General features: G+C 43.2%; 1 protein-coding gene across 9 annotated transcripts in view; it reads left to right on the top strand.

Moving 5' to 3' along the window:
* Positions 1 to 14,531, top strand: part of ANK2 (ankyrin 2) — a 203,607-nt gene that overhangs the window by 92,612 nt on the left and 96,464 nt on the right. For 6 of the 9 annotated variants that reach the window (XM_075501226.1, XM_075501223.1, XM_075501218.1 and 3 more), the window contains 10 exons: positions 18 to 215; positions 3,210 to 3,308; positions 3,479 to 3,577; positions 6,130 to 6,228; positions 7,417 to 7,614; positions 9,604 to 9,702; positions 10,297 to 10,395; positions 12,064 to 12,261; positions 13,774 to 13,872; positions 13,980 to 14,078. In XM_075501226.1, coding sequence (XP_075357341.1) covers positions 18 to 215; positions 3,210 to 3,308; positions 3,479 to 3,577; positions 6,130 to 6,228; positions 7,417 to 7,614; positions 9,604 to 9,702; positions 10,297 to 10,395; positions 12,064 to 12,261; positions 13,774 to 13,872; positions 13,980 to 14,078 — 1,287 coding nt within the window. The remainder of the gene's footprint in view (positions 1 to 17; positions 216 to 3,209; positions 3,309 to 3,478; positions 3,578 to 6,129; positions 6,229 to 7,416; positions 7,615 to 9,603; positions 9,703 to 10,296; positions 10,396 to 12,063; positions 12,262 to 13,773; positions 13,873 to 13,979; positions 14,079 to 14,531) is intronic. The other 3 variants (XM_075501225.1, XM_075501222.1, XM_075501224.1) reach the window with 1 other exon arrangement.

Below are 14,531 nucleotides of genomic sequence, written 5' to 3'. Positions count from 1 at the left end.
GTTTTCTTTTGCCACAGAATGGACTCTCTCCGCTTCACATGGCGGCCCAGGGGGACCACGTGGAATGCGTCAAACACCTACTGCAGCACAAAGCTCCCGTGGACGATGTCACGCTGGATTACCTGACCGCCCTCCATGTGGCCGCACACTGCGGCCACTATCGTGTCACCAAACTCCTTCTGGACAAGAGAGCAAATCCCAATGCTCGTGCCCTGGTAAACCTGCCCCACCTGTGTCGTGTAACAAAGCTATCCAGGGCAGATGAGTAGCTCTTACCAGTAAAGCTAAGTGAAAACTCTTGTCAACAAACTCCAACCGCCTTAAATAGTTGCAGTAACAACAGGGGTTGTCACACCTGCTGGTTACCAGTACGGTATCTCGTATTATTAGGCCTAGTCATGGACCACGTGCCATGGCAAGTGGCTGTAGTATCAGGTCTGGAAGCTCTACAGCGTTCCTAAAATCAGAGCCATTTCTAGCTGATGCGAACTTATGCATTGGTATTTTACTGAATTAATAGTTCAGTTTTCCGTACTATGTGATATGATACACAAATAACTTCTAAGCTTTCAACTGAATCAGTAAGTTAATTGGCATGGAGAAAATATATTAAAAAGCTAATATTTCTGCATTTATCAAATTATGACATGCCCCTCTATTAGGTGCCACTTTTCTTGCTTTTCAAAAAAACAGTTCTTCTGATGCTTACAGGAAAACAGGTATGATTCCTTTCACTCACTGAGCAGACCATTATCCCCTAACTGAGAGAAAAACATCACATTTGGCTTTGGGAACATACAAAGCTTTCAAGAGTCTTGAATCTATCCAAACCCAGACAAGATTCCAATTTTCTCTAACAGGAAGCATCCCCATGAACTGTTAGCTGGATGAAAGTTAAAATACCAATATATTACACTCGGTGGGGGAAAGAAAGAGACTGTGAACACTTGCGATACTTCTGCAAGGCAAGAAGTCTGCCATTGCCTGCTGTATTCGGTGCCTCTGCAGAACTTCCACCGCAGGCCACTCTGATGTCTTCCCCAGCTTCTTGCCTTCAGTATGACCCTGTGTTTTTCCGTGAAGGCTGCCCCTATCCCTTACTTCCTTGGAACTGACTCTTTATTGACGCAATTTTCTTCTGCCCTCTCATTTTTCTTGGCCTCTCTATACCCACAAATCCCGTAACCCCTCTTGCTTCCTCTTCTTACGCTTTTCTTGTTTTGCCTTTCTCGGTATCATGTCCACTTGGTTGATCTTTTTCGATGTTGTTTTCATCCTTTCTTGTTTTTCTTGCCAGTCTTCTGATTATCTTTAGCTGTACTTTCCTCAGCTACCCACACATACACATTATATGCTAGCCCCCACATCTTCTTTCTTTCCTTCCATGACCAGAAATACACCTTCTGTTCCTCCTTCTCCCTCCCTCCCTCCCTCCCAGAGACACATCTGAAATGAAAGGAGAACACCCTCAGGCCGCTGCCTCTCTGCTCTCTTCCCTCCAGACTGTTTTTTTTCCTCTCTCTGGTTTCCTCTCCCATCAGGGACTTGCCGCCTCTGGCGTGTTTATAGTATTTAATATATTAAATGATGCTTGTAATTTCTGTTAGTGATACGTTTTTCTGCCTTCTCCTCTCCCCCATCAAACTGTTCCTCACTTAAATAGAAGCAGCAAAATTAAATCAACTCAGGCGGTAAAATTAAGTGAAAATATGGAAACTTCTGAAACAGTAAAACTGCCTATGAAATATATCGAGAGATGCTGTGCGGGAGGTAAAGCATCTAATGGTTTTGATTCCTTCTTTAGAAATTGGAGAAGGCTAATAGTAGTAATAATATTCAGCTGAGTCCTGTGATGGAATACATTTTACAAATAATTCATTTTCAGCTAGATTAAAAAGAAATCATTATTAATGTTTGCAAAATGATTTGGGGATACAAGCACTATATGAGTTCTTAGCTTTTTCAATTTGTACTTTAAAGCACCTTCAAATCAACTAGTAATTAACATTTCCCTTAACAGAAGCTGACTGTAGAATAATCTGTCACATGCCTCTTCCCATGAGCTAAGATTTCACTGATAAGTTCTGTTTACTGCTAGTTGATTGTTTAGCAATACTGATCCTTTTCATTAGAAAATACAGCAATTTTTCAACATTACCTAAAAATGTTACCTGTGCTTTTCACTAAAATGTTCACATACGGTGAATAATGTGTTTGCTTAGCTTTAGGCACACACTTAACCTGCATTAGCTATAATAGTACCTAAAAAAAGCTTGAAGTCAAAGCATATATTACAGTATAGAGGATGAAGACATTGCTTTGATTTGGGCCCCAATCTCACTGAATAAGCATTTCCAAAGAAATGAGTATGTGCTGATGGTAAGCACAACACAAAAACTATTGTCTCACATACAAAATGTTAGGTTGCAATCTTGATTTAAGATGTTGCCTTCCCCACCCCCCTTTCATTCCTGTCCCTGCCCCATTTAATTTTAGTCCAGATACCTTGCTTACAATGCTTTATGACTCAGCAGGGCAGGAATAAAGGAAGGGGGGCCACAGATACTTAGAGTGAACACTTTCTATCGTGAAACCATGGCTGAAGTAGTGATTATTTAAGGTACCTCATAGAATGCACACACACACACAAGCATGAATACAGTATACAGTAGATTGGTGCATAAATATAAAAATAAATACACAAGATGCTTAGATTACAAGATATTCTAAAGAGGCAAATAAAATAAGGTGGAATCTGGAAGAAGTACTCTGTGCTTTTCCTAGAGAGGTACAGAATATGCTTTATACGTTTCAAAAGACACCAACTGATTTCAAAGTGATCGCTGTATTTTCCTTGTGTTAGGCAATCTTGGGAACCACTTTAAGTCATCCGTACATATATATGTGTGCAGCCTTCGGAACCACATACATACATGCGCGCATGCATACACTTGAAAGTTAGAACGGGCATGTCTGTATTTGGTTCTTGGAGGTGGACGTTCAGTTTCTCTCCGCTGCCTGAGAAGAAAGCAGCAGCACTGCTTTGTTCTGCCTCGGACTACTGGGAGATGTCTGTAATTCATAACCTGTTGTGCTTAAAGAACAATTGCTTCTGGTACTCTAACACTTGTGCTCCCAGTGTGCCAGCATGGAGCTGTGTGGAAAGTGTAGCTGCATGTTTTTAACTAACATGACTGTCTTTTGCACAGAATGGTTTTACTCCACTGCACATTGCCTGCAAGAAAAATCGCATCAAAGTCATGGAACTCCTGGTGAAATATGGGGCTTCAATCCAGGCTATAACAGAGGTAGAAAAATGTTTCATGTCCTGAAGAAACATTCCTTCTCTCTCTCCCTTTTTGCTTCCTTTTTTCTCTCTCCTATCATGCCTCACTGTCACTTATGTTTTATGTAAACGAAGAAGCCCCTTCCCTACGCCCGTGCAGAGGAGTAAAACTGCTCTTGCTTTGTTTCGCAGTCGGGCCTCACACCAATACACGTGGCTGCATTTATGGGCCACTTGAACATAGTCCTCCTTCTGCTGCAGAACGGAGCCTCTCCCGATGTCACTAACATTGTGAGTATGGCTTTGACTCGAATCATCTGTGCAATACCCCCTCCGAAAAGGGTCTGGCCTACCACGTAGCTCAACCAAAGGTCACATTTTAATGATACCTTATGACTTTATCGCATTTTAGGACAAATTATTCTAGCACCTTTAGTGAAGAGGGGAAAATGGTGATTGTATATGCGTTATAAGCCATCTGTGGTTTCATGTATTCTTCCACAATGCTTGAGTAGGTAAAGTTTCCCTTAGAAACAGACAAAGCTCACCAAATACATCCAAAACTGATGATGAGCCAAGTCACAGGGAGGACTGTGTTTCCGTTCTGAAGGATGAAATTTAAGTCCAAATGGCTCTAATTTCTGCTTGCATAGCTTCACTGGCTGCCACGAAATTGTGTCATTTGTATCAGTGAAAGGGTATAAAATGCTTAAACCTAACAATTAAACAAAAAGTAAAAGTGTTAAACTCAAGATGTTCCTCTTACGCAGGAAACTCCAAGAACTGAAAATCCAAAAGAACATGCTTAAATCTAGAAAATGTGACCTTTGGGAGGTAACACAAAATGCAGAACTTGACTTACCATAGAAATCAGTGTTTGTATACCAATAGCCTAGTTACCATGAAGAATTACAATAAAAAGAACATGATCGTTTTCTGAGCTGTATTTCATAGATATCTTACTGTCTGAATTTGTCAGTATAAACAAATATTCAACTTATGACCACCTGCACTTTGAAAGCAGCTTTTTACCTGTAAATAGTGTTATAGATAAGTGTTCCCAACAACAAAACAACAACAAAACCTTAGTAATCCAGGTACATGGGACTCATCAGTTTTTTCTCAGTTAGAAAAATCTTATGTGGAACTGAGTAAAAATGTTGAGCACACAGAGTTGTTTGCTTGAATCGGTAGAACAGACTTTTCTTAACAAAGTCTCTTACTGCTTTCGTACTTTTTTTATAGAAGCAATCTTTATATAAAAACTTTATTGATTATATGAAAGCCAACAAGAACTTATTGTGGAATTAAATAAATTAAAAGTATTGTGTTACCGGACATTTGTGTGCAAAGTTTAACACTTTACAATTTATGCTACACAGGTGTCTTGGCTTTTACTTGGTAAGCTGAAGTTCCCCATTGAATTACTAACTGTTTCCAAAAGCTAAATTGCTTTGCTAATTCAAGTACAAAAGGGTCTTTATAGAAATTTGATCTTTAGAGTGTGTGAAATGTAAACCTTATTCACATTTTAAACAGCTCATTCTTCAGGTAGTAAAGTTTATATTAAATTCTCTATTAAGATTTGTAGCTAGAGCTGTGGGATTTTGTTTGTTGCCTACTTACTAGTCATAGCTGGTAATACAATCCTAATTTTAAAATGACAAGATAAATCAACTCCTGGTGAAGAGGGTTTGCTTTAATTAGAAGTTCATAATAGCAGGCAAGCTCAGGCTGCTTCTTTTCCTACGTGTAGATGAAGGACAAAAAGACATGATTCCTGATTCTGATGCAAAAGATCTTGACCAGAGCGCTCCTTTTGGCATTTGCAGTTTAACTTGATAGTCGTGGGGGTAAAAGCCTTACAACAGAACATACTCCAGTGCTAGAGTAAGGAGAAGGAGCAATTAACACAAAGAAGTGATCAGTCCTGCTGTGTTGTCATAACATAACAGATAAATACAGAGCTCCTGGTTGCAGAAGTGGCCCAGTACCTAAGGTACCAGATACCAACGAGCTGCACAGGGACCGTTTTAGTCCACTTTAGGACAGTGCACTCCAAGAGTGTTGGACAGTGCAAAATTAAGCTAGAAACGCCATCGTCAAGGAATACTCGCTTTCAGTGTTCCTTTGCAAACCTATGCAAAAGGTAAACGCTTTGGATGTGTCATCTGTACTTCATTGTCCTGATCCGAAATTCCACATCACTCCAGTCAGCTTTCCAAAATTTCATATTCTCCTTCAAATTCCGTAGGCTACAAAAGGCTTGAAACAAGATTCATTCCATAGCCTGCAGACAAAGCCACGCTGCTGAGCACAGATTTTACACATTTCATATGCTGGCTCAGTTGTGCACAGCCACTGCAAGGCCTTTTAATGCTGCCAGCTCCACACAGTGTGCAGGAAGAGACCATCTGGAAAAATATCCCCTTCCATCTTGAGGCTCATGTGCCTCGCAATCCCTTGAGAGAGACAGGCTCAATATACTCTTATCTCCTGTGCGGCACACAAGCCGATGCACTGTTATGTAGAAAGCTGAGGAACATATGTGACCAGGGGAGTCTATATGGCAGAATTTTCTGTAAGCCAGGATTTTCATACTGACCCTCTGTAGTGAGATTACGTTTGTCTGGGATCACCGAGTTTGCAAACCAAAGCATACCCAGGCCCAGCAAAACGTATGCACGCACCCTTCTGAACTGCCTGTTACTGGGTCTGAAGCCAGATTCTCAGCTAGCGGAAAGGCGGGTCTCCGCACGACTTCACGTGGGTGGAACTTACACTGTCGGAGCTCTGTTTCTTCACAGAGGTTTAGATGCTGAAATGCTTTTGCTTTTCTGCAGCGTGGAGAAACTGCGTTGCACATGGCGGCACGTGCCGGGCAGGTGGAAGTAGTTCGCTGCCTCCTGAGAAATGGGGCCCTGGTTGATGCCCGAGCCAGGGTAGGTGTTCTGCTTACAATTTTTTTTTGCTTTCTCTTACTCAAGAACATAGCTGAAGCAGAGGAGCTAGGGAGGAGCAATTTCATTTTTATTTGATCTGTTGATTCAATATGAAGCACACCTGGAAACAGTTCTGAAAACAGTAACCTATTTATGCATAGATCTTCCAAAGAGAATGTGTGTGGTGGGCTGACCCCAGCCGGCAGCTCAGCCCCACTCAGTCGATCGCTTACTGCGCCTGCAGCAGGATGGGGGAGAGAACTGGAAGGGCGAAAGCGAGAAAATCTCTTGGGTTGAGATAAAGACAGTGTAATAGGTGAAGGAGGAAGAAGAAAACCCCACAAAACCAACACACACACATACACACCCCCCCGCCACAAGTGATGTGACTGCAGTCACTCACCACCTCCCACAGGCAGACCGATGCCCAGCCAGTCTCCGAGCAACGGCTCCTTTGGAAAAACTCAGCCCCTAGTTTTATTGCTGAGCATGATGTTATGGATTATCTCTGCGGTCAGTTCGGGCCAGCTGTCCTGGCTGTGTCCCCTCCCAACCTCTTGCCCACCCCCAGCCTGTTCCCTGGGGGGACAGAGGGAGAAACACAGAAAGCCCTGGTGCTGTGTAAGCACTGTTCAGCAATAGCTAGAACACTGGTGTGTTATCAACGCTGCCTCGGTCAGAAATCTAAACCAGAGCACCATACGGGCCGCTGTGATGAAAATTAACTCCATCCTGGCTAGGCCCAGTACAACATGCCTGACTCAGACCAGCAACAGCTATTCTGTCTGAGCAAGAAGGTGCACAGCCACATCCTAAAACCAAACATCGGAGGTTCTGATAGCAGTTAGTGCCAGACTTTGAAACCAAGGGGACTGTTTGTAGAGCAAGCTACAGCTGTCAAATTGAGAACACAAAGGGGAGCAAGGGATGCTCACAGTGATGTGCGCTATCTGCTTGATAAAAGGAAAAAACAATGTTTTTCTTCATAGTTTTCTGTTCTAATAAGACGTTGCTGAAGCTCGTCACAAAAATTAACCCGTGAGCCCTCTGTTACTGCCTTTTTTTGTACTATTATTTCCTATGATTTTTTGCAAGACAAATGCATAGATAGATCTGTTGGGCTCAACCAGAATATGGTGTTCAGGGTGGTTCTACCTGCGCTAATTATCTACTCGATTTGAGTTGTAGGAAGAACAGACTCCACTGCACATTGCTTCTCGCTTGGGGAAAACTGAGATCGTCCAACTGCTGCTACAGCACATGGCCCACCCTGATGCTGCAACAACTAATGGGTACACCCCACTGCACATCTCTGCCAGAGAGGGACAAGTTGATGTCGCATCAGTTCTCCTAGAGGCAGGTGCCTCGCACTCCATGTCCACCAAAGTAAGACAAAATGCTTTATCTCTGTATTCCAGTAGCACGAGCACTGCATGCCAGCGCATGCCTGTTCTGTGAAGAATGGTTTCACACTGAGAAATTGAACTAGTTTGGGTCTCTTGTTTTGTTCTTACTTAATCAACAGCGATCTAATAGACTGAAGTAACGTGTCAGAAATTAGTCAAATTTTGACATATTTTGCTGTCATCTAAAGTTGGGAGTTTGGTTCCCACTGGAGCCAAATGCAGATCATGATAAATACACAGTTCCAACAGGTTTAAAATGCACACGAAGTCCTTGTTTCTCTCTTTCCCATTGTGTTATGGGTAGGGCCTTTTTGGCCAACATTCTCAAAAAAGAAAAGGGGATGACGCCACTGCTTTCTTTATGAACAGGCCTGCTTATTCTTCAGTACCTTGTTTATTTAAATAGTAAAATAATTCTGGTCTGTGCTAGCTGAAAGGAATGTTCCTAAAACATACGAGTCAGCATATGTCCAGTCACATCTAATGCTGCATCTATTTTCAGTGGTTCTATAAATGAGGTGTCATATGACACAATAGGCCATTTTGTCTGGGGTTATAAAAGAAATAGTCTGCAGAATCATTATTGCTTTGTTAGCCAAAAATGTTTACCAGTAGATTCCTAACAGAGTGATAAACACGTAAGAAAAGAGATGGCTGTGAATAGAATTATATGCCAAGATATCTTTTCCAAATGTATCGCATGCGATTAAGTGAGAATCACTTAATTCTCACTATCATTTTAGGTCTTGAAAAAGTACCCCTGATTTTACAGCTGGAGCTTAAAACATATTTTTGGACAATGGGGTGTCTTCCAGGGTTTAGAAGACTAAACCAGCAATTTTCAAATTATGATCCACAGATTACTAGGAATGCTTCCTGTTCTCCTTTTATCCAGCTGTTAAATCACATTAAAACGGCTAAAAATACACCAAGTACTTTCCTAATTTCCCATATTGCTTTATGGCAATTGCTTTAGTTCTGCAGGAACATTCTAGAATTTTGAATAGGAGAAGATGTAGTCCACTAGATAATCTCTCTACAAACCTGTGATTCATGAACTGGAAATGTTTGAGATGCCCTGATGTAAACTCTTTTTGAGGTGGGATTAATGGAACAAGATGATTATGATCATAAACATTATACATCACTCATGTGACAGGCAAATAGGTCATTGTAGCTCCCTGGAATTACTGCCAGGGCAGTGGTGCAGTCTGCCACCTACTGTCTTGCATCCGTGAGTTTTTCTTATCAACACATTTTTTTAAATTAAAAGAAGAGGCAAAGAGCATATTAGTTTGACATAGACCTTACACCTATGCTGTACTGACAAGCATTATTAAAACAAATAGACAAGGACTCTTTTTAAGAGACAAGATTTTTAGTCTTGCCACAATGTGTTTCCAAAAGCACTGCCACCGAGTCAGGCATGATTTTTTTTTTTTTAGCTGCAGTTCAGAGGCTGTAGCAGAACTTTGTGACTGTACAGATACATGAGTCCAAATATAAATCATTCTTAACAAACTCTAAAGGAGGAATATGAAGTTTGGAGCTTTTCTCACTGAATTTAGTTGGTGTTTCGTTGTTACTGGCAAAAATTGATACAGGAAATATTTCTAAAGCTGTCATCATAAAACTAAAAAGTGCAGCTGGTTTGGAGTAGAAATTTGAACACGTGCCTTCATTGCCCACACACAGAGTGTATGTTGCTAGCAGAGTCTGTATCAGATAAAATGTCTGCCAGCCTGACAGCACGTACATAGGAAAGAATAATAAAAGGGAAAGTATTTTCTTGTATTTCAGGCTTCTCAAAGTGCTTTCAAGAGATGATGCTCTTTCTAGGTACAGCTGTTGATTCTGCGAGCTAGAATATAGGTTGAAGAGTAAGTGTTTAATACGTAGTTCTTAAAAGAGAGATGTCAGCATGACCTTTAACGCAAACATCTGCTTTTTATCTCCTGGAATTTTTCAGAAGGGATTCACACCTTTGCATGTGGCGGCCAAATATGGGAGCCTGGAAGTGGCAAAACTCCTGCTGCAGCGTCGTGCCTCTCCCGATTCAGCTGGCAAGGTACTGACGAGAAAGAAAAAAAAAAAAAAAAAGTCAGCAGCGTTTTGGATTCTTCCTTAGGAAAGAACAGTGTGAAACACGCACATGAAAGAAGGCTGCAGCTGCTTTCACATGGTGGCTTCAGCTTTGTTAGGGTCGCGTTCCCCCAAGAGATGGTTACACGCGCTAGCTGTGGACACCGCGCTCCCAAGCGTGTCTGGTTTGGGTCTCTGGCAGGAGGGCGTGCTGCAGGCAGCTCTGAGGACAGCTATGTTTCCGTGGCTCAGGAAGCACCGGTTCCATTAAGCTGTCCAACCTGTCAGAGTCCTCATGGATAAACAGGGGTCCAAGGCCCGTTCTCCCCCCACGCTGTGGGAACCGCTTACCGTGGGCTCTGGGGAGACAGAAAGCGGGCCTGCGGCTGCGAGCAGCCAGGCCGCCCAGATTCACCATCCTCCGCCGCTTCTCCCTCACTAACGGCCGGCCGCCTGCTGTGGCCTTGCCCTCCGCCCCTCGCTCCGTCCCGTCCCGCCCCGCCGGCGCCCGTTACCTCACGCACTAACGGCTCCGTCCCGCGGCCGCGCGCGCAGCCTAACGCCGTAACCGCCCTTACAGAACGGCCTCACCCCCCTCCACGTGGCGGCGCATTACGACAACCAGAAGGTGGCGCTGTTGCTGCTGGAGAAGGGCGCCTCGCCCCACGCGACCGCCAAGGTGAGCGCTCCCGCCGCCCGCCCCGGGCCGCCGCCCGCCTCAGCGGCCCTGCCGGGAGGGCGGCCCGGCCTCCGCCTTCCCCAGCCGGCTGCGGGCTCGCCGCCGTGCTGGGCCTGCCTGAGGTGGCTCGGGGCGACTGGCAGGCGCTGCGGTGTGGGGAATTGGCCGTTCGAGATAAAGAAATAAAATAATCCCCGGGGTGTGGGCGGTCGGACACTGGAAAGGGCCGCCTGGAGGGGTTGCGGGGGCCTCGGAGGTGGCCGCAGTGTGACTAGGTGAGTCGCTGAGCTGTGTGAGGTTCATACAGCGGGAAGTTGGCCCTGGCTGGATGACCCCCTACCTAAGGTAGTGCACGGCTCTCTCAGACCTTTGTTGAAAAAGAAGAAATATGCATGTGTACGTATAGACTGGATTTAGACTGGATATTAGGAAGTTTTACTTCACTGAAAGGGTTGTCAAGCACTGGAACAGGCTGCCCAGGGAAGTGGTTGAGTCGCCATCCCTGGAGGTATTTCAAAGACGTTTGGATGAGGTGCTTAGGGACACGGTGTAGTGGTGGTCTTGGTAGTGTAGGTTTACAGTTGGACTCGATGATCTTAAAGGTCTTTTCCAACCTATACAATTCTGCGATTCTGTATATATGTATGTGTACATCTATATGTACGTTTCTCAGCCCATTTTTATGTTTGTGAGCTTTAGTCATAGCTGGAAGTCACTGTAGTATTGTGTAATATTAGAAATGATGTGTATATTCCGACCACGCATACAGAGAATTCATTCCAGGGTCAGCAACGGTGTCACGATATCACTGTGTTAGCAAAGGCTACTAAAAGGGGAAAGTAACAAGCAAATTGGTACTGGTGTCAGAACATTCTGCCCCATGTGAGGCTGCTGTTGTATGTGCTGCCAAAAAACATGGCCCGTCTGTTAAGCGATTGTATCAGAGCTGTTGTTTCCACTGCGGTGCATGGAGAGCAGCAAAAGCTACGGTTGCAGTAGGATAGTTTGGTAAAGCTCCATTTAAAAAAAAAAAACACGGACCGACCAACTGAACACCTCCAGAGGGACTGTCTGCTGTAACCCAGCATTTTCCCCCACAGTGCGTTGTAAAGCAATTAGAGGTGGGAAGTTGTCTTATTGCCAGAAAGCACCATCAGTGCTATTCTCCTTTGCTTAAATGGTTAATTTGATGAGAAAAACATTCCTCCCTGTTGCTGTTTCCAGCCAGTGCCGTGACTGACACATGTATGAAAATTCCATATGCAAACACACCTCTACCCACACACTCCGAAAAAGCATAACGCAATGAAGAGTGTGCACCCATCGCTCATCACGGAGAATGTCACTCATCAGTCAAAAGTGAATATTTACAACATAGGTTATTCAAAATGTAGGTGTCAAAGTCGGGATAATTTGAAGGTATCAGCTGAAGTCCTGCCCACCCTAGCGAGGGCTGGCTTTGTTCTAGTTTAGATGGGGAAAATAACAGATGGACGAAGCAACACAACAGCAGGGCCATGTGGGACATGTCTGGCCTTGAAAATTTAATGAACTCTCGTCTCTAATAATAAGGGGTAACATAATACTGTTTTATGGTGTCTGACTTCTTCGGCTTATATGGCTTGTTGTGTTAACTTTATTCTCATTTTGTTTCCTGACTGGTGTTAGAATGGATACACCCCTCTGCATATTGCTGCCAAGAAAAATCAGATGCAGATAGCTACCACTCTATTGAACTATGGGGCTGAGACCAACATTTTGACCAAACAGGGAGTCACCCCGCTTCATTTGGCCTCCCAAGAAGGTCACACTGACATGGTGACCTTGCTTTTGGAGAAAGGATCCAACATCCATGTGGCAACAAAGGTAACTCCCAACCGGAGACGAAGTACTGTGGGTGGGAGTATTCAGTAAGATGCAAAGTGCAGTGTAGGAATGATGCTGCATTGCCAGGAATTCTCAGCTTTGCTTCCTTATATACGTATTTGTGAGTCTGCAGAGGTGACAACAGGTGGGTGAACAGTAAAAGTGAGAAGAGGATATCTAGGACTGGCAGATGGATTGACCGGTTAACTTATATCATGTAATTAATAGCTGTACTGGGTAATGCACAGGAAGAACTGCAGTTGTTTGCCGTGATGGGGGGAAAACAATGCAACACCTGGCTCTGGTAGAGAGGTTACGCAGACTAAGACCAAAATTGTTTGTGAGCACTCAGGAAGGCAGGACTGCAGTATTTTTGTTGTGGTGCAACCTTGCCATCTCTCCGGTGTTTGGATATGCTCCTGAAGTTTTACATTAGATGCAAAGGAAGAGGAATGTAAAATTCTGGAGTTTGTTGGTCCATGGGTAGATTTAACAACATGTATCAGAAACCTGAGAGCTACAGTCTAAAATAGTTCAGTGCTCTTGCCAGCAAAGGCGCTTTTCCTCATATATTTACCCTTCAGCCTTCTTTCCAAGTGGAAAGTGTCTGTGTAATAATGTTATTATTTGCCAGACACTGCCCACTTCTTTCCAAGTGGGCAGTGTCTGGCAAATAACAACATTATTAGCGGAGCAGCGAGTGAGAAAAATCCTATGGAGGACCTTTCCAATTTTTTTTGTTTTCATGATTGTACATGAAATTGTACAGCTTTTTCATAGAAAACAAGTTCCTCAAAAAAACCCCCATTACTGTAGATCTTCATAGGTCACCAGATTTATCCAGGCATACATGTAAGTCTTATTTACTAAAGGTCAAAAGCCTGCAGCTTTTGTTCATACAAGTCAAAATAGAAGGCTCAAGTCTCTCGTTGTCTGGCATTAATGTATTATGCTACCTAACCAATGAGAAACAAGGTGATTTTCATTTCTCTTACAAAATTTGTTCCCTGCCTTGTTCACAGGCAAGTACTATGTGCGTGCTCACACTGAGCTTTTAGTTAAAGGCTGCATCCATTTCCTTGGCATTTTTGAGTGGGATCTATTTCTGGAGTTATTTTCTTCATTCTGACTCGTGCCTGCAGTTGTCAAGGTTCCCTTTCCTCTCTGAGGAGTGGGAAGCACAGTGAACGTGCTTCCCTAATTTATTAATGGGCTCCTCAGCTTCCTAAGTGACATTATTGTGTAAAATCCGAGCGTGATCATTGATGCCTGAAAGTTTTACTCTGTGGTTATGGTGATGTAATTGCTTTGGAGCTGTTTGTCAGCCGGAACAGGAGAAACATCAATCTCTATGTTGTTTAAAACAAACACACATACTTAGAAGCTATAGTTAGGATCTCTTCATGTTTTAAAGATGAGAAAGCGGGAAAGTCTAGATTTCTTTCCTTGTGTAAAGTAGGTTTTAGTCTTATTTTTATCTTTATTTATTTATTTTGTATATTCCACCTCCAGACTGGACTGACATCCTTACACCTTGCAGCTCAAGAGGATAAAGTGAGCGTAGCTGAAATACTCACAAAACACGGTGCAAACCAAGATGCTCAGACAAAGGTAAATCATGGAGTGGCTACTGTCTCCAGTGTGCCAAAGGATGCTACCATTGTAAAAGGAATGTTCCACTGAGCTTGCAGTTTTACTTCTTTGTTCTCTTATTGTAGCTTGGTTATACACCTTTAATTGTGGCGTGTCACTACGGAAACATCAAAATGGTGAATTTTCTTCTCAAGCAGGGAGCAAATGTCAATGCTAAAACAAAGGTAAAGAATTTTTCATTGATTGCTTTTGCTCTTTATTATGAACCTGGTAACCAGGTGCTACGAATACATACCACAGGTGCCTTTTCACTAAGAAACTATAATTATTGCATGGTAGGTGTCACCATATGGTGATTCGTGGCTGTAGTGGAATGCCTTCTCTCGGCTACATGTCTGTGTATAGTGTTCACAAAAGAAAAGTCGGATAACTCTGGGCGTATGAAAGGAGGAGATAGAGAATCAATTTCATTGGTTTTTTCCTTTCTTCTTTTTACTTGCAAACTAACAAATGTGAGCTTGTTTCTGATCTCATTTACACATGGTTTACACCAGTGTAATGCCGGTGTGCTGCCAAACTAGTAAGTAACAATTCAGACACTTTGAGGGTGATGCCAGGTTCTCTCCAATCTGCTGGGAGAAGAGTGGGAAGAATTACTGCTGATCAAAGCGTGGGTG

The sequence above is a fragment of the Mycteria americana genome, chromosome 4 (genome assembly GCF_035582795.1).
Source record: "Mycteria americana isolate JAX WOST 10 ecotype Jacksonville Zoo and Gardens chromosome 4, USCA_MyAme_1.0, whole genome shotgun sequence".
NCBI classification, from domain to species: domain Eukaryota; kingdom Metazoa; phylum Chordata; class Aves; order Ciconiiformes; family Ciconiidae; genus Mycteria; species Mycteria americana.
Note: the sequence above shows the minus strand (reverse complement) of the source record. Positions and strands in the feature narration are given on the sequence as shown.